At 47.4% G+C, this 26,388-nt stretch overlaps 1 protein-coding gene across 3 annotated transcripts in view; it reads right to left on the reverse strand.

The window, feature by feature from the left end:
* Window positions 1–26,388, reverse strand: part of CHCHD6 (coiled-coil-helix-coiled-coil-helix domain containing 6) — a 241,832-nt gene that overhangs the window by 78,410 nt on the left and 137,034 nt on the right. For 2 of the 3 annotated variants that reach the window (XM_010332003.3, XM_074404176.1), the window contains exon 5: window positions 24,795–24,881. In XM_010332003.3, the coding sequence (XP_010330305.1) occupies window positions 24,795–24,881 (87 nt within the window). The remainder of the gene's footprint in view (window positions 1–24,794; window positions 24,882–26,388) is intronic. The other variant, XM_003944124.3, reaches the window with a different exon arrangement.

Below are 26,388 nucleotides of genomic sequence, written 5' to 3' on the forward strand. Positions count from 1 at the left end.
GATCTCTTTAGGCCTAGAATTTGTCCCCCATATAGTGCGAGTGGGTTTCCCTCAGATCCTTATTCATCACCTGGATACCTCAGAATCACCCTCTCAGATGGGAAGGCTATCAGATGAGTTTATATTTAGTGATTCATTACAGTAAATTGCAGAGTAAAAGGCCTGGAATGTGGGAATCTCAGCAGGATGACTCTGTCTTTTTGGGTGTCTACTTGGTTCTCTTCTCTGTGAGATCACAGCATTTTGCATCTTGTTTTCTGATGGCTTTGGCCACCACTCCAGATCCAAGGCCTGGCTGTGGTCTTTCTCCCAAGGCATATGTGGGCCAGGGAGGAGCCTGGTAGCTGCGGGTCCTGCTGCTCTGCAGCAGGGGCTTTTAGAAATAAAGCCTATCACTCAGCCTCAACCTCCCCTCTAGTCTTTATCTCCATAAAACACTGAGGACCATATATTCAGCCTTCTTCCTGTCTGTGAGTTTCCATCACTGAAAGGGGCACTGTCAGCTGACCCACACTGACCTCCTCTTACCCCATGTGTATTATACCTAGAACACTGGTATACGGGAATGGCATCTCCTCAACCAGAGAGCAGAGCTGATGGTGGCTTTTCCTTACACTTAAATCTTTTTTTGTTCCTTTATCCTCCCAGAAATCTTATATCTGGCACAAAAGAGGAGAGTCTGGGTGTTGGCTTACCCAACACTTGTTCCTACTTTAAAAATTTTTCAAATCCACAAAATTTGCAGAATAATATCATAAATGCCCATATAGACTTCACCTAGATACATCACTTGTTAGGGTTTCACCAGATTTGCACATTTCATCATGGCAGTAGTCATGACAATTCATCTCAAAGCACTTCAGCTCCATCTCCTACCAACAAGGTCATTCTGACACGTTCCTATAGTGTCTTTATAAAACAACTGTCCCACACTCAGGATATTTCACAACAGCACAATGCTGTCTATATCTGATTGTTCCAATTACCCCAATAATGATGCTTCTCTCCTATTCAGGATCCAATCAAGGTTCACACAATGGTTTCACTTGACATGTCTCTTTAGCCTCCTTTAATCTAAAGCATTTCCAGCCTTTCTTTGGCCGCTTGTGATACTAATACTTTTGAAGAGTATGAGACACTTGTTTTGGAGAACCACTGTCAATATGGACTTGAATGATTGTTTTCTCATTATTAGAGTCAGGTTAAAAATTCTTGGTTAAAAAAAAAAAAATGACATAGGCAATGTAGCGTCCTTCTCGATGCATCCCATGGCTGGTAATAGGAAATTAAGGTGGTGACCACTAGACTGCTCCATCATAAGATCCCAGCGATGGCCATAGCAATGTCTTCCAACCCATAGGCCCTGATTCTAACGGGATGTGATGTCCCATCCCACCCCACCCCACCATGGTGAGGTCTGTATCCTCTCCCTGGACCTTGGGTGGAACTCTGACTGCTTCAACCAATAGCTGAGTAAATACAGCAAAAGTGACATTATGCAACCATCAAGGCCAGACCGTAAAATGCCTTGAGCTTCTACATGCTCTTGGAATCCAGCTACCATGTGATATGGATGCCTAGAGAGCCACATAGACAGACCATTTATAGGTGTTGTGACCAAGAGCCCAGCAAAGGTCCCAACTGACAGCCAGCATCCACTGCCACAAGTGTGAGTGAAGACAGGTACAGGTGATTCCAGCCTCCAGCCATCAAGTCTTCCCAGATGAGGCCCAGGAGACTGTGGAGCAGACACAAACTGCTTGTCCTGCTCCTGACTCACAGGCTCCATCACTGTAATCGGATGGCTGCCTGATATCACTATCAAAGGTGGCTTGTGATGCAGGCATAGACAAACTGAAACCATATCCCTTCCCTGATATGATACATAATCTGAGGGGTGATGCTACAAGACCTGTGATTATCCTATTTCCCAACAATCTTTCATCCAATAGCTTCAGACCAATTCATGATTTTTGCCTAAATTAGTTACAAAGGTGGCAAGAAGGACGGCTTATCCTTCTTTCTGTACTTACTAGTTGGCATTCTTTTGTGAAGACAATTTTCCTTGCCTTACTTTGTTACTTCTGTATGTTTTTATATCAGAATGGACTCAGATTCTCTTTTTAAACATTCAATGTGTTCTAATCCATTTCTGTCATTATTCACTGTGCATTCTAAGTGTAGCTCGTGGGAGCCCTTTCAGGCTGAATCCTCAGTGGTACGCGGACTCACATACTGCCATCATTCTGTGAACATGTCCTTCTTTTTCATAAAATAAAATGTCCTAGGCTCACCCTGGCAATTTCCTGTTGTAGCCTTGGAACCAGCCAGTTTTCAGGGAACACTGGTTTCTTTCAATTAGGAATGGTCATTTAGAAACCAAGATTTAGGTCAAAGGAGTGCTCACAACTACTGATGTGTCTTCACTTTCAGTGTTCTTTCAGGGAAGAAAGCTAGGAAAAACACACTTCTTAAAAACCCTGAATTCATATGGCTTCTGCTTGTTCCAACCTAAGATCACAAGGCTCTGCCTTTCTTCCTCCATTCCATTTTTGCACCTTCTGTCTCATATAGTGAGAACTCTAGCTCCTAACGACACAAGTGCTCATTTGCTCAGTCCTACAGTATCAATAAAATAGGTTGTAATCACCATACCAAGGGAAATCAAGCCCAAGTGAAGCTCAAGGTTTTGTTTCTTCCTTAGAATACACTTTACAGTACTATGTTCAAATGTTACCTAAATTACTTTTTTAACTAGACATTTTATTTTGAGATAATTGTAGATTCCCATGCAGAGCTAAGAAATAATTCAGATGATCCCATATACCTTCCCCCAGCTTCCCCCAGTGGTAATGTCTTAGTAACTGTAGGACAATATCACAACCACCAATCTACTAATTGATGTAATCCACTACTCTTATTCAGATTTCACCAGATTTACACACACACATTTGTGCTTGTTTAAATCTAGTTTGATGAAGCTGGTTCACCTAACATAACTTTTTTCCTTCTGTGTAGTTTTGGTATCTGATATATAGAGTTAGGTCCTTTAAATAATGTTTGTATTCATTTTTTCATCATCTTTGTTGACTTAATTTTTGAATAAAATAACAAAATAATTTTTGAATAAACAAAACATCAACATGGTTCAAATGCCAAACTACATGGAAGGCCAAGGCGCGTGGATCATGAGGTCAGAAGATCAGGACCATCCTGGTGAAACCCCATCTCTACTAAAATACGAAAAACTAGCCAGGCGTGGAGGCACATGCCTGCAGTCCCAGCTACTTGGGAGGTTGAGGAATCGCTTGAACCCAGGAGGCAGAAGTTGCAATGAACCAAGATCGCACCACTGCGCTCTGGCATGACAACAGAGCATGACTGCATTTCAAAAAAAAAAAAAAAAAAGCCAAACTATATATAAAAAGTCTTCTCTAAGAAGTCCCATCCCATCCCCATCCCCATTCCCCACTGTAACAATTCCATTAGGTCCTGGTTTATCCTTCTTGAGTTTCTTTCTGAAAAGCAAGTGAATTCAAACACTTCTTTCTTCCTTTTATTTTAGCAGAAGCACATTTCGGCCTCAGATCTCAATTAGCAGTTGCTAATTCACAGCCTGGTGAGTGAAAATCTTCATGATCTAGATGCTCCTCCTACCCAAAGCACTTTGGATGCTGCTCGGATTCCACTGCAACCTGTTCCGTCTACTCTGTGCACGCTCCTCACCCTGCTGAGTCAGCTAGCTGCTTTCTCTCAACACATTATGGATCCAGGTTTTTCTTTCAGACTTTCCTCATAACTCTTTCTTCTTCAGTCATTGACATATCTGAGAACCAGTCTATAGGAGAAAAGGGATCTGTCTATCTTAATTAAATAAATGTACTCTATTAGAGTCTGCTTGCAAAATGAATTTCTGTGATATGAAATTCACACATTCATTCATTTTCCAATGAAGTACATTCCAGCCCACCAGGGGAAAAGTGGTCACAGAATTACAATACATTTAAAAGTGCTGCCTATGTTTTTAAGATCACATGTTCATGAGAGAAGTGAGATATTTTCAATAAAACACTGCCAATAAAACATAAAATGTTAACAATTCTACCTCACCACACTTTAAAAAATGTCACAAAATACAACTACCAAGAATGAGAGCACAGCACTGTCACAGTTCTGGCAGGCTGGTCTGTTAACTCACACACAGTTTCAAGTACAGATAAACACCCCTGGGGTTCTGGCAATTGAGGCCAGTTTCTTCTCACCAGACTCAAACAAGCTTCACGTTAACTCTCGCTGCCACTTCCACATCATGTGAACTCATCAAGTCTCTTTCTAAACACCACCCACACCAGTAACACCTGCCCTGGGTACTTGGGGTCCCCGAACATGTGATTAGAAAGCAGGCCTCTGCAGCCAGCACCTTTGCCCACTGACTCATAGAATGAACATTTCTTGAGCAGCTACAAAGAGGCCGCCTAAATGATCTGATATTTACCAGTGCTCAGAGTAAGTATCCAGTAAGTATTGGCCATTATCCCAAGCCAGACAAAGTCCCTGGCTAATAACCAACAACCACCAGCAAATTACCAGATTCTACAACACATTCTATTTATTTCACCGAAAGCTGCTGTTCTCATTAGATGTCATTAGCATATCAAAAAATATTTGTTGAGTCTGACTATTTTAACAAGAGACAATGAGACGACCCATAATCCTCTTGGAAGAAGAGCAGAAACCCTACAGGTGTTCATGGCGATATTTCTAAGGGACAATCTGTGACAGGATGTGATTTTTCTGACATTTCAAGAAAAAACAAAAATACAGTTCATTGTTTTTTAGAAGCCCTTTAACACATTGTATAATTTGGGAAAATACCCTAATCTCCCTGGGTTGCAGTCTAAAACCTGGGATGTAGGATTCTAAGGACACTGAAGCATCTCTGAACTGACTGGTTTATTTAAAACTGCATGAAATATGATGCCATCGAGAACCCTCACCAGAAGCCCTGGCAGTCTTTCATTGAAACACTATAAAACTTGAGCCCACTTCTCTCCAGCCCTTTTCCCTCTGCCCCTGGTGTTCCAAATTTCTGAGGGAAGCTCTCCCATGGCTTTTAGGTGCCACTGTGTCACTGTAGCACGAGCAGTGCGCCAGCACCTGCCAGCTGGAGGCTCCACACGCCAGCTTTCCACGTGCTCCCCAACAGTCCCAGGTGTCCAGTGACAGGTCCCGGTCTCTGCGCTTCAGAAGGCAGGCAGCCCTTTACCTGGCAGAGCCTGTGGTGGCCAGCGCCCTGCTGGATAGGCAAACAGGCCACTGGCTCCCCAGGATCTGTGCAGGGTAAGTACTTCCCCCCAGGGCACCCTTCTCCCCTCTTCCTACTCTGGATTCTGGTGCTGTGATGAGGAAGGATCACCCTTAGCCTGGAGGGTTCAGATGAAAGCAAGAGTCACACCAGTCTCATGATGGTGTAGCTGACACAGGGGCTAGGAAACAATGAGCTCTGGGCAGTGGGATCCAGAGAGGCTTACTGGTGGAGGCAATGGCTAGGCTGAGTCTTAAAGGGGATACTGGTCAGGACAGGGTAGGGAGAACACACTTAATACAAGGTCCCAGAAGGAATAGAGACCTGAAGGCATACAAAGTGTACCCCAAAGCAGAAGCAGGTCCATTCTGCTGGCAGGAGCATCTGAGGTAGGGTTGGGGGAGCTGCGGACAGAAAGCCAGGAGGGGCTGGGACACACAGGACCGTGAAGAACAGACCATAAGGATGGGGACCATCCTTCTGAGTGAGGCACTGGCAGGCTCTTTTGTGTGGTAATGAGAAATATGGACTAATTGATGCTGTCAGACTAAAGGCAAGGAGATCGTGAAGGTCCAGGTAATGGATGATGGGGCAGTATGGATGGAGAGGAGAAAAGGGGAAGTACAGGAATGGACTGACTGAGGAAAGGGAGAGGAAGGAGCCCGGCAGACCATGAGTCTTCCACTGTGGTGGTGAAAGGGGACCATTCATTGCGTGTTTCCAGGGGAAGACGATGGTTTCTATTTGCAGCCTCAGGTGATGGGGAGCCCTCCAGACAGAGCTGCCTGAGGATTGCCCTCCCACGGCCACAGGGTACAAATACTGAGTGGGCTTGGCTGCCTGTGCCCTCCTCCTGCCCAGACATTGGCCAACTCCATCTGGTCTGGCCTGTGCCCTCCATACTGGCATGTGCAATATTCTCCTCCTAAATTAATGGCTCCACTCTTATTCCTAAGGCATCTTTCAGGTTCCACTTTATCATGAACACTTTAACTAGTCCCGAGAGCAGGAACACATCTACAGCCAGCACTTTCTAAACACTAGTGTTACACCTAGAGTTAAGTGGTGAGGCACACAGGGGAGCTGAATTCCAAGGACAGCCTTGAGAAGGGCAGTCCTGAGGCATTATGAGTTCCTGGGATAGCACTTCAAAAGTGACACGAAAGCTGACTGTCTGGAAGGGACCCGACCTGGCCTGAGATCCAGAGTAATCAGAGCAGTGAGCTGGGTTCTGTGGGGCCAGGGCCATCTCCATTTCTGATAGCAAATCTTCCCATCCTTTCGAAAAACGAATCACAACTTCAACAAGGGAGGCAAGGGTAGAGACGTGAAGCCAGTCTGCCTCTGGTTTAAATCCCACTTCTGCCACTTAACAAGCTGTGTGGCCTTGAGCAAGCTACATACTCTCTGAGGCCCAAGTTCCCACCGGTACAGTGGGAATACCTGCATCTACTTACTAGACCTGTGTGTGACTAGAGATAAAGCCCCTGGTGAAGTGCCTGGTCCATAAGCACTCAACAAAAGGGAGCAGTGGCGGGTCCCTGCATGCAGGTGGAAGAGAATGTCAAGGCCACAGACCTCTGGGAGAGGCCATCCTGCCCACTCAGTGGTGATGCCTGGCAGGTGCTGCTGAGGCCACAGAAGCGGCAGAACTTCTTATCAAGGCACTCCAGCCAGCCCCAGCCCTATGGATTAGCTCCCTTTGGCTGACCAACCTGAACCAACCCTTAGCCGAACTGGCATCTCACATCCTGAATCAACAGCCATAGGGGAGGAAAGGAAACTCCTGCACTTGGAGTATTTCTGACCTCAGACAATGAAGTCTTCCCTCCTCAGCTCTTACTCTGCCAACACCACTGGTGATATTGGTGAAGCATGCACTGAATAATGGACTTGAAAGAACAAATAAAGCAAGGCAGGGCAAGAGAGCTTCAGGAGAAAGAGGGGGGAAAAAAAGACAAACCTTCTACTCACTGCACTTGAGCAACCACCAGGTCTCATTCAGGCAACACAGGAAGAGTAAATAGGCCTGCGGTCTTTTCCCAGCTTCAGCACTAGCACTGTTTCCCATATAGAGAGATGACGGGGCTGACGTGGCCTCTACTTACTCTACTTACTCTTTGAATACCCCAAAATACATTGCAAACCAGGATTTTCGATGTGATAAGGAATGTCTACTGGAAACATACAAGTGTTCACATGACAGTGGATATTTATGACCAGTCCTGTTCAAGGAAGAAGCAAGAGCAGCTGTCCCAGGACTGTAGATATCTTGCACAGTGCTGACCAGAAGGTAGAGGGACAGCAGCCCCTGTCAAAAAAGCACATGTCCGTGTTGAGACTCTGAAACTTGCTTAAGTACAACTTGCCTTAGACCACAGCAGAGAACTGCGGTGAGAAATGAGGGAAATCAGCAGCGTCCTGCCTCAGCAGACCACAGCCAGGGGAAGGAGCGGCAGGGCAGGGTCATCAACAGTCACTCACCTGGAGAATGTTCCACTTTGCCCCTTGGTTCTAAAAAACAGGGATGAAAACTGGGGATCTCCAGGGAAGCAAGATACAGGAGCTGAGACCGGCCCAGGAAAGAGCAAGCTTTTGAGTTCAGTGCTCCTGGCAGCTCAGGAAAGGAAGGGTCTACACCTGGAGCCTGTGGTGCCCTCAGCTAGGAAGAAAGAGTTCAAGGAATGCAGCCTCTAAGCTAAGACTTTCAACAGTGTTTCTCAAAGGTGGGTCCCTAAGCTGTCCATGCAGGCATCACCTGTGTGTGCTTATCCACGTGCAGATTCTTGGGCCTGAGCCTACACTAGGATTCTAAGGTGGAAATCTGCAATTTTTACCAAGCCCCTCAGGTGATTATGAGGCACACAAAGTTGCTCCAGACAGGATCTCTTTATCTTGACAGTTAAAACAGAGCAGAGTCTCAGAATGTAGCTTAGGCTGGACTCAAATGCTTGAGCTTAAGCAATCCTCCCACATCAGCCTTCTGAGAAGCTGGGTCTATAGGCTGCTGCCCTGGTGCCTGGCACTGTCAACATTTTGTGCAGAATAATTCCTGGCTGTGAGGGGCTGTCCTGGGCACTGCAGGGTGGAGAGCTGCATCCCAAGCCCCACCCAGTAGATAGATGCCAACAGCATCCCTCCCTCAGTCATGACAACCAGGTATGTCTCCAGATGTGGCCAAACAGCCCTTGAAGGGCACACGCACCCCTGGTTGAAAGCCACCACCCCGTAAGGAGAAGACATAAGAGAGATAAGAGTCTTTAGAAACAAATTTCTGAGAAATACAATGATGGATGATCTTTAAAAGGGGAAGAGAATAAGCTATCCTCAGCTCCAACAAGCCTAAAAATCACGCCTTACCAGGCTCACTACTCACAGGGTGAGGACAGGGCTCCCTTGGGGACAACACATCAGCCTAAGGAGAGGGAGGCCTACAATTTGATGAACACAGAGGTGATTTCTTTTGTGTGCTTCTAGGAGTGAAACCCCTGAGAATCCCTGACCTAAGGGCCTCAAGGTGGCTGTGGAAGAAGCTTTCGCAGAAGCACGGACGCCTAACAGAGTGCAGGAAGGGCAGGGGACCAACCAGCAACAAAACAGAGTGGCCCAGGCTGATGAGAACAGGTCAGGAGAGCCAAGGCGCAGACAAGCTGATCCTTTCGGAAAATGTTAAGGACCAAAAAAAGGCCTTTTAAAATTGGATTAGGAGTGATAGAAACAAGAAGGGATAGGCCCATATTGGGGTGAAAGGTGTTCAGTTAACAGATCAGAGAGAGTAAGAGCTACTAAACTCGCATTTTCTATCAAGGAGAACAATCTTCAGACTGAAAAGGGTGAATCAAACGCTGATATGAGGGAATTGGAACGCACGTCAGGAAAGAGATTGTGAGAGAACATCTAGTCACACTAAATGAATCCAAATCTCCTGACCCAGATGAATCACAGCTCAGCGCAGAATTCACTCACTGAAGAGACTTGCTCGCTGCAGGCACTCTTGAGAATTCAGAGAAAATGAGAAGATGCCCAAGACAAGACAGTGTCCAATTCAGCAAAGGGGAGAGAGGCAGATGTTTTGCACACTACAGATTGGTGAACTGGACATAGATCCCTGGCAGAACTTTATGGTCCAGAAATGCAGCCACCAGAAGCCAGCCCAGCCCAGGCTACTGGAGAACAGGTCAGGCCAGACCCACATCATCGCCTTTTGTCTTTGTCTATTCTAAGGGACTAGAAGTCCCTGTGCTCAGGTCTGAATACACTAGCCATATGCAGAATGTGGGAATGTGGCTTCCCACAGCGTGCACACTAAGGCAGCCCAAGGGAGCTGTGCAGAGGAGTAGAAGCCCCAGGGTGTGCTACAGAAGACAGTTCTTCACACAAGCAGGCACAGCACAGTGCCATCCAGCACCACCCAGGCACCAGGACATGAAGGATGGGGACAAAACCAAAAGGAGAAGTATTGGATCACCTCCTGCAAGGAGTTCCTGAAAGAACTGGGAGAACGGTTTAGGGGGAAAAAACCAAAGTCAGCCCTTAACTCCCCAACCTCCACACATACAGGAGGCTGCAGGTGGGTGCTGTGTGGCTCTGTAACAGCTGTGGCAGCTCTGCAGGGTGGGAGTAGAAGCAACAGGTCCTCAGGAGGAGGAAGTGACTGAATATCTCGCTATACATCCTAGTAGGCATGTTCATATCTTATCTCAAGGAACCCTTAGCAACACTCCAGAAAGGTCCATTAAGAATGAGGAATTGAGGCTCAGGAAAGTTAACTAATGCAGTTAGCAAGTGCTAAGGACAGGAGTCAGACCCAGGGATGAACCCAAAGCCTGGGCTTTTCCAACATGAGAACTTCCAGTCAGCAGCTCAGCCATTGTCAGCTGGGGTGACATCAGGAAAACATCCTGAAAAATGCCTTCTAACAGGGGAGATTCCAACAATGATTAGAATGGGTAAAACAGGATTTCAGAAAGCAACAAATGTGATCACTTACTTAGTAATAAATAAGTACAGATCCAAAACAATTTTTTGCCCATCAAATTGACAAACTTAAAAAATGATGAAAATAGGGAAGGGGGAGGTTTTAAACTTATCATATATTACACAGATTTTAAATATCTAAATGCCAGAAGTAGTATCTATAAAATTAAACCAACATCAGGAAAACAGAGTAATGATAAATAGAGGTTAACAATTCATATTACATAAAGAAGTCGTATAAAGATAAACTGCCTAACAGAAAACTGGCCAAATGATATTTAGAGGCAAGTCTCAAAAGAAGAAATAAAAAGGCCCAATAAACTTATGAAAAGATGCTCAGCCATATTAACAATTATATACAAAATTCTGTACCATCACCATGCTGTGATGGTGTAGGTGTGGGGCAAGGAACTCCAAAACACTTTTTGTTGGTACATATTTCTGAAGAGAAATTTGGATGTATCCGTTGAAATTAATTGTAAAAGATAAAAATAATCTTAAGGCCGGGCGCGGTGGCTCAAGCCTGTAATCCCAGCACTTTGGGAGGCCGAGGCGGGTGGATCACGAGGTCAAGAGATCCAGACCATCTTGGTCAACACGGTGAAACCCCGTCTCTACTAAAAATACAAAAAATTAGCTGGGCATGGTGGCGCATGCCTGTAATCCCAGCTACTCAGGAGGCTGAGGCAGGAGAATTGCCTGAACCCAGGGGGCGGAGGTTGCGGTGAGCCGGGATCGCGCCATTGCACTCCAGCCTGGGTAACAAGAGCGAAACTCCGTCTCGAAATAAAATAAAATAAAATAAAATAAAATAAAATAAAATAAAATAAAATAAAATAAAATAATCTTAAATGTCCATGCACAGGAAATGATTAAATAATGGTAATCCCTATCACATAGCCATCAAAAGGAACAAAGGAGACTGCTGTGCAGAGAGACCTGATGTGCAGAGCTGTCCCAGATGTACGGCTCTGTGCAAGTTACACAATGAACCTGTGAAATAATAAACTGTGACCCTATTTGTTAAAAAACTATGTTTGTTTTATTCACACAAATAAGGTTGCTTAAAATGTATGGAAGAATACACACCAGTGGTTAGTTCTGGAGATTAGGAGCCATATTTCGCATGCTTTCTTACTGTTTTTTAAATTTGTTGGAAATGTGCATTATATGAGTAATTAACTTAAAAAGTGGAAAGGAAACTACCCAATGCTTATGAAAGCCAGGCGAGGCTGGCACTGTCACATGCCACTGGAAGAGTGAGAGCTGCTAAAGCCCCTACCACATGGCAACCTGGCAACCAAAAGCCTTATGATATGCAGGGTCTACAGCCTAGTAACCTCAATTCTTCATCTGTTTCTCCTAAGAAAACAAGTTCAGGCAGCCAGAAAGTTTGTCAGAGTAATCTGGTTTTTTCCTAACAGGAAAAGCCTAAAGCAACTTAACAGCACAATGACAGGGAACTGCTGGGGTAAATGATGGCACATCCACAACAAGAAGCAATACACAGCCAGGTAAGTCTAGAAATAGATTTGATGTGGAGACAGGGTTCAAAATAGACTGCATTTTAAAAAGGTTATCAAATGGCATGTATGGTTACAATCTCATTTTTGCAAATATTATAACATTGGAAATATTACCACAGCAGAAGCCAGTCTAGGCATGCATATACCAAGAGATTTACAATGGCTACCTCTCCAGGTGAACTGACTTGGCCAATTTCATTTTATTCTTTGGGATTATCTGTGTTGTTGGGTTTTTTTCTACATGAACATGTGTTCTTAAGACATAAATATAAACAATTTTGTTTTTAAAAAGCAATGCTGCCCATGGCTAAGCTCCAGGCAGATGGTTGGGTAATTCCCATGACTCCAAGTATCAAGACAGAGTTTTTAGGACTGGGAGGGTCTGGCTCCCCTGCTGGCACCAAGCAACACTCAGTTACACTCAGAGAGGAACTCCATCTACATCCATCCACCTCAGCCCAGGCTCTGCCACTGGCTGGTCTCTGATGCAATCTGTCCTGACTGCAGAGCTGCTGTATGGTTTTCAGGTGTTGACCAGGACCTAAGCTGGACTCTGTCAGGGGGATGTGAGTTAGTTTATGCCACCACCATGTGGTGGCCCTACAAAGAAGCCACAACAGAAAGTGGTGAGAAAAGGCTTCCAGGGTAGGCAGGGCTTGCCAGGTGACCTTACTCTCCAGAGACAGATGATGCTGCTGTAGCATGCCAGGTGTGACTAGAGTAGGGCCTGGAGCCACAGGCAGGGACCATATCACAGAGCCCTACAGGCAAAGCTAAGGAATCTCGGCTCTCTCCTGAATGCAGTGAGAGCTACTGATGAACTCTAGATAGAGTCTTCCTGCAACAGGTGAATGCCGGATCATAGGTGGAGGAGGTTTTACCTTCAGTTCAAGTGAGAGATTAGCAAGGGGCCACCATCATGGAGGGAGGATAGAGACAGCATGGAAGACATTAGTTTAATGACATGGGCAGGACTCGGTCACCAGTGGAGTGGGGGTGGCACGAGCATCTGCTTTTCTTCTTTTTGAGACAGAGTCTCACTCTGTTGCCCAGGCTGGAGAGCAGTGGGCAACACTGCTCACTGCAACACCTGCCTCCCAGGTTCAAGTGATCCTCCTGCCTCAGCCCCCTAGTAGCTGGGATTACAGGCATGTGCCACCATGCCCAGCTAATTTTTGTATCGTTTCAATTTTAGTATATGTGCTGCCAAAGCGAGCATGACCCAGATAATTTTTGTATTTTTTAGTATAGACGGAGTTTCATCACATGGCCAGGCTGATGTCAAACACCTGACCTCAGGTGATCTACCTGCCTCGGCCTCCCAAAGTGCTGGAATTATAGGCGTAGACCATCTCAGGCGCCTGGCTGAGCATCTGTTTTATAGCCAGCCCCAGCAGAGGCCAACAGCTAATATCAGATTGCCTTTCTCAGCATGCCCTGCTCCCCAAGGGCCAAAGGCCAAAGGAAAATACCAAAGGGGTTCTCCTGGTCAAACAAGCTAATCAAGGCTGGACAGGGAAGAGCAGAGAATGGAAGGAAGGGAAAAGGCCTTAGAGTACCCATTTTATTAAAATTATCTGTTTAACAGTCTTTTCCAGCAGGGATAGGTGGTAACCTGCACACACGATGGACAGGCACTTCTGGCTCTTCAACCCATAAGTACCTATTTAAGAGGCTTAATGTGCCAGGGGAAAATATCAACACACAATAACGCTGGAGCAGGAAATGCTGCATATTCATGTAGCTGCTGCCAGCTATGGTGTAGGAATCACTTCAAGAGGAGGTATGGATTCAGCCTCTGCTTAAAAGGACCCTAGCAACAATAATGGAGGAAATGACATAAATCAGCAGCAGTGAACATCAACTTAACCGCGAGATTAGCCCTTGGCCTTGCATGACAATTTCACCTCTCCTAACAAGGTATGTATTTGGCTTTTCCTGGAGCACTGACCTTTAGTACTCTGGACCAGGTCCCATGCAATGAAAGAGAACAGGAGAATAAGAACCTAAGAGTACGCAACAAGGCACTGGCATGAAACCCAGGCTGGAGTCTGCTGTTGGAGATGATAGGCTTAAGGCCTGAGAACTCACTGCAGTGCGGTAGTTCTGGAGGATGCTGACTTATGCCCAAAACAAACAAAAAAACAAAACACCTGGAAGATGATATTTTTGAGAAAATCAGAGAAACTAATGTCGATTCTCTGAGGCAAAATGATATCATTGTAGTTATATATGAAAATGCCCACAGTTTTTAGAGATGTATACTGAAGTATGCAGGGGGAAACTTCATGGTCACTAGGGTTTGCTTTAAAGTACTTAAGAACAAAGGAAAAAAGGCAGAGAGATGAGCGAATGTGGCAAAGTCAATGATTACTGTTATCACCCAGCTCACTGGGTCACTGTGAAGGTCAAAGGAGTCAGTGCAGGTGAGGTGCTTGACTAGTGCTTTGCATGTGGGACTCCTCAATAAAAGTTAACTACTGGGCACCAAGAAAATCAGCTTTGGAGACAGAGGTATAGTCTGTTGGTAATATTGTATTAATTCATTTAATTCTCAAAACCACCCTCAGAACTAGTATGATTCCTATTTTACAGAAGTAGAGTCTGAAAGACCTGATTATATCTTGGCTCTGAGGTTGAACAGCTCCTGCCAACTCTTGACCTCTCAGTGTTGCCATTTTCATTTGTGATTCTCCCCGCACTCCCAATCCCACTGTCATGAAACCTAACTGGCAGGTCTTGTGCACTGTACTTAGCAAACTGCAGTTGTGCAGTTGATTCTGCAGGGTTCCTGGCTCAGACACCTACCCCAGAGAAGCCTGGCTGCAAGGCCCAGGAGGGCCACAGCCTCTCTAGTGTGCAAGAGAGGTTGCAGTTTCTGCTTCCCCTCACCTCAGAGATTAGTGTGAGATATATGAGAAAATTTCTACAAAGTAGGAGTTAAGACTGAGGTAAAGAAACACATCTTCAGCAAACGTACCAGAAGCAGAACGCAGAGTAGACTCAGAGAAGGGGGGATGATGTGGTAGTCATGGAGGTAGGGGCAGTGAGGGAGCTGATAATGGCAGTAGTGGTGGGAGAGGGAGCAGCAGTGGCAATCAAAATGGTGGTGGCAGTGAAGGTGTGAAGGTGGTGGAGGAAGATGTAGAAGCAGAGATTGTAGAGGTGCAGGTGGAGGTGGTGGAGGAGGAAGTGATGGTGGAGGAGGAGATGGTGGGGGAAAAGGGGTGGAGGGTGGAGACGGAGGGGGTGATGGAGGAGGTGGTGATGACAGAAGAGGAGGGGTTGGTGGAGGCGGAGGTAATGGTGGAAGAGGAGGTGGTGGAGGGTTGAGGAGGAGGAGGAGGTGATGGTGGAGGGAGAGGGGTAGAGGAGGAGGAAGTGATGGTGGAGGAGGAGGAGATAGTGGTGTAGGAGGTGGTGGGTGAAGATGGAGGAGGAGGTGATGGTGGAGGAGGAGGTGGTGATGGTGGTAGAGGAGGAGGTAGTGATGGTGGAGGAGGTGGTGGTGATGGTGTAGCTGGTGGTGGTGTAGGAGGAGGATGAAGTGGTGGCAGTAGTGGTGATGGTGGAGGTGGTGATGAAGGAGGAGGAATAGGAGGAGGATGAGGTGTTGGTGGAGGTGGAGGAGGAGGATAAAGTGGTGGCAGTGGTGGCAGTGGTGGCAGTGGTGGTGGTGATGGAGGTGGTAAAGGAGGAAGATGAAGTAAGGGTGATGGAGGTGGAGGAGGAGGTGCTGATGGTGTAGAAGGAGGTGGTGTAGGAGGAGGTGGTGATAGTAGAGGTGGAGGAGGTGAAGGTGGAGGAGGATGAGGTGATGGTGGTGTAGGAGGTGGAAGAGGTGATGGTGGAGAAGGAGGAGGGGGTGATGGTGGTGGTAGAAGTGGAGGTAGTGGAGGAGGAGGTGGTGATGGTGAAAGAGGAGGTGATGGGGGTGCAGGAGAGGTGACGGTGGATGAGGAAGTGATGGTGGTAGAGGTGGTGATGGTGGGGTAGAAGTAGAGGTGGTGGAGGAGGAGGTGGTGATGGTGGAAGAGGAGGTGATGGGGGTGGAGGAGAGGTGACGGTGGATGAGGAAGTGATGGTGGTAGAGGTGGTGATGGTGGAGGAGGAGGTGATGGTGGTGGAGGAGAGGCGATGGTGGATGAGGAGGTAATGGTGGTGGAGGAGAAGTGATGGTGGAGGAGGAAGTGATGGTGAAGGAGGAGAGGTGATGGTGGAGGAGGAGGTGATGGTGGTGGAGGGAAGGTGATGGTAGATGAGGAGGTAATGGTGGTGGAGATGGTGATGGTGGAGGAGGAGGTGTTGGTGGTGGAGGAGGTGGTGGTGGTAGAGGAGGAGGTGGTGGTGGAGGAGGTGGTGGTGGTAGAGGAGGTGATGGTGGTGGAGGAGGTGATGGCGGAGGAGGAGGTGGTGATGATGGAGGAGGGGGAGGTGTTGATGGTGGTGGAGGAGGTGGTAATGGTGGAGGAGGGGGATGATGAGGAGGATAAGATGGTGGTAGTGGTGGAGGAGGTGGCAGGGGCAGGGGTGGGAATGGGAATTTTTTGTTAAGTGCTTACTGAGAGCTACTCCTGGATGAACACTTAGTGTGAGCTATCTTATTTCTTCTCATAATGATCCAAAGAAGTAGAAACTTTGTATAGATGAAAAAAGTGAAGTTCAGCAAGGAGTAAAATCACTTGGTTGAGGATATTAATGGTTAGTATACATGTTGGGAAGCCAAGACTTAAAAGCACCTAACTTCAGAGCCTGTGACCTTAACCACTGTCCTCACACTACAGGAGAAAAACTGTAGGACTGCTGGACAGGGATACAAGGAGACAGAGTCCTTGCTATATTATTCATTAGCTGTGTGACCTCGAGGAACAATGACAACAGCAATAGCAGGGATATGTTACAGCAGCTAGCCTGTAGGTTGTGCCCTTTATTATGTAAACCAAAATGCAACTCTAGTGTCCTCCTGTTAAAGATGAAGGCCCCGAATGCTCAAGGGCTTCAGTGACTTGATCATAAGGCCAGTAAGTGGTAAAATCCTAATTCAAACTCAGTTCCCTCTCAATCTAAAAACCCAAGGCTTACCACCATACCAAAAAACTCTCAAACAACTTAACTGCCTTGGGCCATTTTCTCATTTGTGAAAAGAACTAGACTGGGTCAATGGTTATCAATTTCTTTGTATCTTCCTGTCTCACTGATCATATTTATCAAAGGACCTGGTCCTACCAGGACAAGTGCGCAAAAGCTCATCTTGCTAAGAAAGGCAGTCATCTCTAAACAATATGCTATTTCACTTCTCACTTTCAATAAAAGGCTGAGAACATATAAAATGGTAACTTTTGTGGTGGTACCACTACTAAAAAAAGGTGTTAATGGGCTAACCAGTTCAGTACCCTTCTTTAGCCCAACTATGTGAAAAACTTTGATTCAAAACTTCAAAAGTTCCTTGGGCTCAGACTTGTCACTCAGCAGGTAAGAGCCGTGGGAGGTGGGCCTTTTCCCCCAGGGAAGCGTTCCTGCTGTATTGTTTACAGGTCATTGTTACCAGTTCTCTCTGAATTCCCACGGCTCTGGCAGCTTCTCTCTACAGGCCTCTCACACTCACATCCTCAAGGTGGGGTCCGCTTTGAATCTCTGGTGCAGACTCTGGGACTGACAAAAGGCAGTCCTCTCTCACTTGCAGAATTGTCTGCTGGCCACATCAGGGTGACCAGCAGGGAATTGGCAGCTCTTCCAATGAGACACAACCCTCACTGAGCATGTGTCTGGAGACCTCCTCCTCTCCAGCACTGGGGAACCTGAACCCTACCTGGAACCTAGCTTCAGTCTCCATGACAATCCAGGACAAGCACCCTTGACACAGCTTACGGGGCTTTCATGCCAGCATGAGCGAGGCCTCGCTTCGTCCTCAGTGTCTCTGATGGGCAGCATTTGGCACCACTGACCACATTCTTCCTGGATCCTGGACTCTTCTCCACTCGCTGATGCAGGAGGCAGTGGGAGGCAGCACATGGCGGTAGAAGAGCGGGCTCTGGAGCCCCAAGAATCTGACTTCATCTATCAGCTGCGTGCGTGGCTTCTGGCAGCTGCTTCAGCCTGCTTCCTGGCTTTTGCATTTGTAGAACATATGTATTACAATCTACCTTACAGGGTTGCTGCAAGGCTTCACGATGACTTAAGTAAGAGGGTCTGGCATGTAGCATATGCTCACAAAATTATAGTGACTGTCATTCTGTAGGATACTGTCTACACTTCTCAATCATCTGCCGGTCATCTCTGCCTCATAAATGCATGCCTAGAATGAAACTCACAACCTTCCCCAAGTGTAGTGGCTCACCTAAATTTTCTCTTTCTCTTAATGGTACCATTACTCTTTCTCAGGCCTGCCTGTTTTCCCAGCTGCACCATCTGTGGCCTCCCTTCCCACAGAGCACCTCGCTGTGGCCGAGCTCTCCAGCCAGAAGCCCCAGTTTCTCCAGGAGCGGCCCTGCACACGACCCAATGACATCCTGCTCTCTGCAAACAGCTCCCGCCAAGAAGACTTCTAGGCAAAGGCTCTCTCCTCCTCCTTCTCCTCCTCCTCCTCCTTTGGAACCCCGCTGCGTCACTGTTTCCTGATTGCCTACATACATTCCCTTCTTTATTCCTGCAAACATTTACTGTGCACCTACTCTATGCCAGGCGCTGCATCCCCAGCCCTTGGCGATGAATCACCTGATGAATCAGACCAGCAAGGACCGTGCTCGCAGATGCAGAGCAGACAGCCACAGGCACTAACAAGACAGAGTGTGGCAAGTGCTAGAATACGCACAGGGACCAAGCCTTAGCGGGAGACAGAAGATGGAGTGGCAGGCAATTCTGTGGTGCCTATGGGGCATTCCAGTGAGGTGTGGCTCCATACCCAGCCCCCATCCTGTGCCCATGCCCCTCGTCTCGCAGTACCTGACACAGGGTTTTAGCAGCTCTCCTAGGCAACCCGGTCAGAAGAGGAGGCACTCAGAATTACAGAACTCAGAGGCAACAAGAGCCCAGCAGGCTGGGTGCAGACAGATGTGGTCTCGCAGAGGGCTTGCCACACTCCGGCTGTGTCACTCCATAAGGCGAGCAGCCTCTTCCTGCTGGTCTGTCCTCCAGTCACGCAAGGAAGAGAGGCAAACACACAGAAGGGTCTGGGAGGACCTGGAAAAGGACGTTCAAGGCCTGTAAGGTCCCTGGGCTTTGGAAAGCAGGCCCTGAGCAGAGCCCTGCAGGCCATGAGAGTGCCTGGCAGTGAGGGACAGCAGAGGCCATGGAACACCCCTGCCAGCCTGCCTTCCTCAGCCACAGCCCACTTTCTATGAAGCCTCACATGCTGACTCTCCTGAGTACAGAGCCAGATGATCTCTCAGTGACTGAACACACCTGTAACTAACACCAAGGTCGTGAAAGGAAGCCTTACCCCCCCAACCAAATGATCCCTGCTGGTCACTGCTGCCCCCACAGGGTAACCACCATCCCAACTGCTAACACCACAGATGTGCTGTGCTGCTTTCGCCCCTTCCATGGATGGAATCGCGCAGTTTGCAGGTCCTCTTCCCTAGCCGGCTCCTTTGCTCAGCAGTGTGTCTGGTGTTCTAGCAGCAGCACCTGCAACTGTGGAATGCTCAGTCTCATGCAGCACCTCCCTCTCTCCTGCTGATCTTCAGAGCTATCATGAACGATGCTACCATGGATGTTCTACAACCTCTCTTCTGGTGAACCTGGGGGTACATCTGCACTAGGTGCAGAATGCTGGGTCCTGGGGCATACCCACGTTCAGCTTTAACAGCACTGGCTAGCAATCTTCCACAGTGGCTAGGCCAACTCATACCCAACCAACGGTCTCTCAGAATTTAGGTTAAACCATATCCTTGCCAATACTTGGAGCTGTTGTTTCCACTTTGGCTATTTTTCCAAGTGTGTAATGGTATCATGTTGTGGTCGTAATTTGTAATTCCCTGATGTGTAGTGACGATGAGCTCTTTCCATGTTTGCTGACCATACCTTTTCTTGTGAAGTAGAAATCCTGTATGTAATTTCTCCTCCTCCAAATATCTTGTGTAGCTTGTGTATTCCTATACACCCAAGGGACCAGGCAGAGACCAGTGTGCCTGGGAAAGGTATGTCTGTTGAGCAGTGTCAGTGAGCAAACTGCAGGGGTGTCGGGATCAGATGATGGTCTTTTCTTAAGAAAGCTCAAATGGCAGCAGGGAGTACAAGGGGGGAAAGGGCTGACTGCTCAGAGGCAGGGCAAGGAGGCCTCTGAAAGGTGCAGGGAGGAAGACTTCAATCCTCAGGGAAGGAGACAAAGTCCAGGAAGAATACATTTCTCCCGTCCCTTTCTTCCTGACTTGGTTTTTGACGCTTACCCTGAAAAAGACCTTCTCTGCTTTATAGCTGCTGAGTTTGGAAAAAGTGAGACCAAGCATTTTGCAGAGCTGGGAGGTCCTCTAGTCACATGGAAGCCTGCATATGAGCATCCTCCCATCTGGCATCCTAATCCTCGGCACCTCCCTTCCCTCCCAGACCTGACTGCGGATTTCATGAGGCAGGAGCCACAGCTGTCTGAACCATCCCTGCACCTGGCATTTAGCAGACCTAAATCGATGTGGCGTGAATGAAGGCCGGCCATTTATTGAAGAGGAGGAAGAGGACAGAAATAACATGGAAGAGAACTGGATACTGAGGTCGGGTACTCTGATGGCTGCTTTATACAAACCACCACTCACCCCAAACAGCTGGCAGGTTAGTCCTAAATTCCCATTTCAAAGATAAGGAAACTGAGGCTAGAGAATGTAACAACATGCTCAGGGTCACAAGGCTGCTACATGATTGAGGCAGAACTAAACTGAAGTCTACTGGACCCCAAAACCTACTCGTCCCTACCACCCTACTCAGCCCTATGGTTGACTATGGAAGACAAAGGCCTTGGTCGGCCACAAGTGGTCAACTCCATGGGCCCTTAGGGTCTCCTTCAGAGCCACCCAGTATCAAGGTTTCTACTAGAATACAATAAAGTGTGCTGGTTCTAAAGAGGCACAAGTCACCCTTAGCCCCATGATAGCTGAATCCAGGCAACGTGTGGGTGAATCCCACTCTTAGTTCTTTTGCTTCCTGCAGAAAATTACAAAGTGGCAGCTGAGCAAAGGCTCTGGAGCCAGGGGTGCCATGAAAGCACAGGTAAGATGGCGAGGGGTTCAGCAGCAATGACTCACGACAGCACAGGCAGTCAAGGGTCTCACCTTCCTGGTCCATAAGCCCATATGGCAGATGCACCTGAATGTGTGTTTGGAGTTCTGAGCTAAGGAATCTGGGAGTGGCCAATTCGGAGACCCATTCCTTATCTGTGAGAAACATCTGAACCTTCAGCCCTTGTGAAGCAGTGAAGTGAAAATCCAGGGAACATAGCTGTACAGGACACTGAGGCCCTTTGTTTTGGGTTAAATCAAGCTTGTCCAACCCACAGGCCACAAGCTGCATGCAGCCCAGGATGGCTTTGAATGCAGCCCAACATAAAGTCATAAACTCTCTTAAAACATTATGAGACTTTCTTTGCGATTTTTTTTGAAATCTCATCAGCCATCATTAGTGTTAGCCCAAGACAATTCTCCTTCCAGTGTGGCACAAGGAAGCCAAAAGATTGGCCATCCCTGGGTTAAATGAAGGCTGCCAGGTAGAAGCTGTTAGGGAGAGTGAAATGCTATAGAAACTGCATGCTCTCTGTGAGTAGTGGTTCACTGGCTCAGCCGGCCCCAGGGCCTTGTGGTTTCCCTATTCATCCCACTGCCACTGGACTGTCCCTGTATGTAACTTTTAACTGCCACTGTGTATAACTAATAAAACCCTGTGTCTCATTTTCTGGGTCTGGGGCTCTTCTTTGACCTCTCAAACATGGTGCCAGCCCTAATGAAGTTAATAGGGGTCCTGCGGGAAGATGCCCACAGAAACGGACAACGGCCTTGTTCCATGACACTGTCAGATGTGCAGAAATAACTAGGGATTGCAGGGCCCCAGCCCACTGGATACTGCAAGACAATCAGAGAAAAGCCTGATGTAGCCCAGAGAGAAGGCTTCCCCATCCCAGAGAGCAGGTGTTGGCTATCAGGTCACCTTTGATGATAAAAATCCATCTCAGCATGCACACATGCTCATCCATTAATCCAAACCTGAAGCACTACGACATGAAATAGAACCCCAGCATTGCTGTACACCAGGGATGGAGCGAGCACCTGTCCAGCACACACCAACACTTTTACAGGCGTTACCTCCCTCAATCCTCCCAGTAACTCCTGGCAGAAAGCATTAACGTCTCCATTTTACAGATGGAAAAACCGAGCTGAAAGGAAGCACAGTGACTGAAATTGTTGCATGGGAGCCAAGGCTCCTGGGCCCTGGTGCTCACACTCCATCAGCTGCACCATACTCAACGCCCAGGCTGCTTCTTCAGGTGCTGTACAAGGCCCTCACAAGGCCCATGTGTCCTCAACAGCTCACTGCTTTCTGTGGGGAAAGGGAAACAAGATTCCTCGCTTAGATCTTGCAGCGTGGCTTTGAGGAGCAATTACTCAGAAATATTATAAAGCATAGGAGCCCTGCGAAATGAGATTTCCATGCTCAAGAATAATCATTTAGGAAATAAATACTATAGACAAAAGAGTCCAGAGGTCTCTTCCTCCTTGAAAATGAGTCTGCCTTTTATGCAGGCTTTCCTTACCTGCCAGTCTCAACAGGTAGAAGGTGGGGGCTGACCGGCCTCCACGGGTGGCTGGCAGCAGGATTCCAGCCAGCCCCTTGGATACACCATGGCTCAGCCAACAGCCCCAGCCCTCAGCCTCCCCACCTCAACCTGCTCTCACCCGGAACTGTACTCTGAGCTGTTCTGGGTGGTCAAAGATGATGCTGCAGCTTATCCAACTTTCCCCAAACAGATTTTTACTGTCAATTTATAAACTTAAAGGGAATAGGGGAAAAAGGAAAGGGATGTGATGACTGGAAGGTCCTGGAGCCGTGTGTACAGAAGCTGGAAATGTCAAGGTCTGCAAGTATTCAACAAATGAAAGTGGAATCGTATAAAAGCAACAGCTAATAAAAAAAGATTGTCAGATGCTGTGTTTTCCATCTTCCCAGCCATTACAGGAATAAAATTATCCGAGGAGAAGATCGAAAACCTTTTTCAAAACTAATACAATTAAGTCTCATTCTTCTGCCTCCTTTCTGCCTCTCCCCTGGCTCTCCTCTAATCCTCCTATCTCCCACACCAATCTCCATTTCCTGAGATGTTGGAGGTGCTTTTCCTTTTTTTTTTTTTTTTTTTAATATTATCACCAGCAAAATGCGTATTTAAGAATCAGAATGGAGATCATGCTTTTGCACCTCCTTCTGGAAGCGTTTAATAACTCTTCACAATCATCTAAGAAACCTCGATTTTTAAAAAGCCCACTCCTATATATGTAAGGACTTTGGACTTCACTTAGATGAGAAAGAAGTCTCATCTAGAATTTCCTCTCCTTCAGTAAGGAAGAGACTTGGTTTCTAGGAGGAGAACTAGGGTAGAGATGAGAGAGGAGAAGGACAAAGGGAGAACAGATTTGAGAGAGGCAAAAATGCTGTGAGGCTCTTTCCCTGCCATCCCAAACCGAGATACAAACACACGCCTCTAGCAGCTAAGTCCAGAGACAGAAACATGGGGAGCACAGAGGAGACCAAAGAATGCACAAAAAAACAAAAATAAAAAAACCCTGTGCCTATGAACACATGGGTAACTGTGATAATTAGAGCTATGGCTGGTGGAATCTTTTCTACCCTTTTCTGGGATCTCAAATCACAATCCTTGTCATTATAAGCTACAGTCAAACCTATGCGTGAAGGCTGCTCTGTGAAAGATTTGCTTGTTAAGGGCCACTTGGAAAGCGGCTCAGAGGTGCACTGCCGATCCTCAGACTGTGGGATGTCACCATCAGCACTCAGTGTTCATGGCACGTCAACTCCGGCCATCCCCTAAACACCCGGCAAAGGTGGACGAGTGGTGTTCATGGGGCATGGAAGACTCTCCCTCATTTCCACACTGCCTGGAAATCCAGAAACCCACATTTCTGCCAGGCTCCACTGTGGCATGCCACAGGAGAAAACTCCTGTGGAAATCAGACCCCTCAAGCAAACTGTCAATTTCAAAGCTCCAAACCGTGACAAATGATTTGCGAAGATTTGCCTGCAATAAGCTGATGGCTCAGGTTGCTTGGCATGCTGTCTCAGGCATGAGGGAGAACAATTTTCTTTTTTAACCTCCCAACCATCCCCTCCCACGTTTTAAGCCATTTCTTTGAAAAATCTGTCATGATCCACAAATTAAACCAAAAAATAAAGTAAGCAAGTTACCAAATGAATTTTCAAGAGTCATTGTAGGCTTTTTTTAAAGGCATGATGATGTGTCTTTAAATCTCATTCATTTCAAAGGCTTATCTTTAGAAAAGCAGCGAGTGTGCAGCCGTAGTGCACTTTGATCTTCCCGACTCCCAGGAGAAAATCAATAATACAACTTTAATGTATTTGTATAGCAAGACATCACGTTATTATTATTTTTACCAAATGCAGCTTAACTAAAGTAGAAAAGGTATACTGGGACTCAGCACCGCCCTGTGGTGAAAGTGAATTTTTTTCTAAAACTGAACTACTGTACAGCCAGCCACATTCAAAAAAAAAGTGCAGGGGGCGGGGGGGGGGGGGTTGAGGGGGTGGGGGTGGGGAGACAATTAAAAACCAATTATCTCCATGAATGCAACTTGTTGAAAGGCTCCATTTGGGTGCCTGCTGCAGAATGCAGGAGGGCATGTCCAAGGAGTGACTGGCATTTGGGCAAATGGGCACTGGGCCTGCGGGCTCCTCACCCCGGCCCCCAGTGATGGTGCTGTGTTCTGGTCAGATGCCTTTAGGACCTGGCCCCAAGAAATGTAGCCAAGCAGCAGTCTTACCTTCCTCTCAATACGCCCCAGCTGCTCCTTGTAGAAGGTGTCACGGCGTCTTAGCTCTGCCTCTCTGCTCTCCAGCTCCCTGGCCTGCTTGGAAGAGAACAAAGCCACGTTAGCCAGCAGCAGTGGTGCTGGACTGGTGCTGCAGGGAGAAGGCACCTGACATTTCTGTTCACATTCATAATGAGAACAGTAGCAATAATGAATTGAAAACCTTATGATATGCCAGATCATTTGCATATATTGTGCTAAATCTTCACAATAAGCCTTTGAGATGGGTAGCCTTTTCGCAGATGATAAACAGTAACATTTATGATTATGGCAGTCCTGTTCACAGTGCTCCCACAGTTATTTCCTTTGATCCTTACCACAGTTGTAAAAGGCAGGTGGCATCATCATGATACCCCCCATTACAGATGAACAGCCAGACAACAACTGGGGGCCTAAGTAACTGTCAGAAGACTCACAGCTGTTCATAGTGCTGGAGACTGAAACTTGGTCAATTCAGGTATACCTGGCTGTGGGGTGTGCTGCCGTGAGCTACACAGCCTTGGTGTCTTTATGCTTGGAACTACACCATGCCACAGCCTCATGGGCAGGGATCCATACCTGCAGGAAGGGAGGCACAGAGTCAGCTGGAGGGTCACTGCTCCCTTACCCGCCTGATGGGGATGGCTGAGTCCCTACTGGAGCACAGGGCCAAGGGCCTTCCCTCCAGGTCCAGTTAGGCTGAGGGCTCAGCTCACCAGGGCAAGTGACCTGAGGCAGACCTGCAGTTGGACCCAGGCCACCCTTAACTAGCTAGGCGACCTTGAACAAGTTCCTGACCTCCAGCTTCCTCAGGTATGATGTGTAAAGCTGGAAGAGATGCATAGCTCTACAGAAGGTTAAAGGAAACCCCAACAGATATGAGTACTTCCCTAACAGGCCTCTCCACAAGGCATCACCAGCACATGGCAGGGCAGGGATGTAAGTCCCCTCACTGGGATACTCATGTCCCCAGAGTCTCGGGGCTTCCCAGGACCAGGCCCCACTACCTACCTCTACCTCCACGGACCAACTGTGTAACAACTTCACACTGAGGGTCAGGGTGGACACAGTCACAGGGGCCTGGAAGCTCAGGACTGCCTTTTTTTGACTGCATAAGGAATAACACTATCTGCTCGCTGTCTGTCCGTGTGCTAGGGCTGAGTGTGCTCAGGCACTCTGCTAGGCTCCTGATGGCACTTAATCCTCACCACCCCCAGGAGTACAAGCTAGCCAGTGACTAGGCTAGACTGTGAACCTAAGTTCATACGACTTCCAAGCCCTGAGCTTTTTCCTTTTAAGCCACAATATGGTATCAGCACATGGGTTTGAATCATTCAAAGTACAGGGTAAGATAGGAACCCATGTTTTTGAAAGCCCATCTCTCTGGCAGTGCTACTCTTGCTGGCATGGAACCTTGCAGAACCACCAGCAGGGAGGTCTGTAATAAGAGCTGACCACCCAGCAGTGCCCCTGAGTGCAGAGCAGGAGAAAAACTCAGGTGATAGGACCACGCCAGGCCAGTGGGCCTGGGTGGCTGGCTGAACCCCTGAGAGTCAAGTTCTAATAC

Source organism: Saimiri boliviensis, chromosome 8 (genome assembly GCF_048565385.1).
Source record: "Saimiri boliviensis isolate mSaiBol1 chromosome 8, mSaiBol1.pri, whole genome shotgun sequence".
Classification (NCBI taxonomy): Eukaryota; Metazoa; Chordata; class Mammalia; order Primates; family Cebidae; genus Saimiri; species Saimiri boliviensis.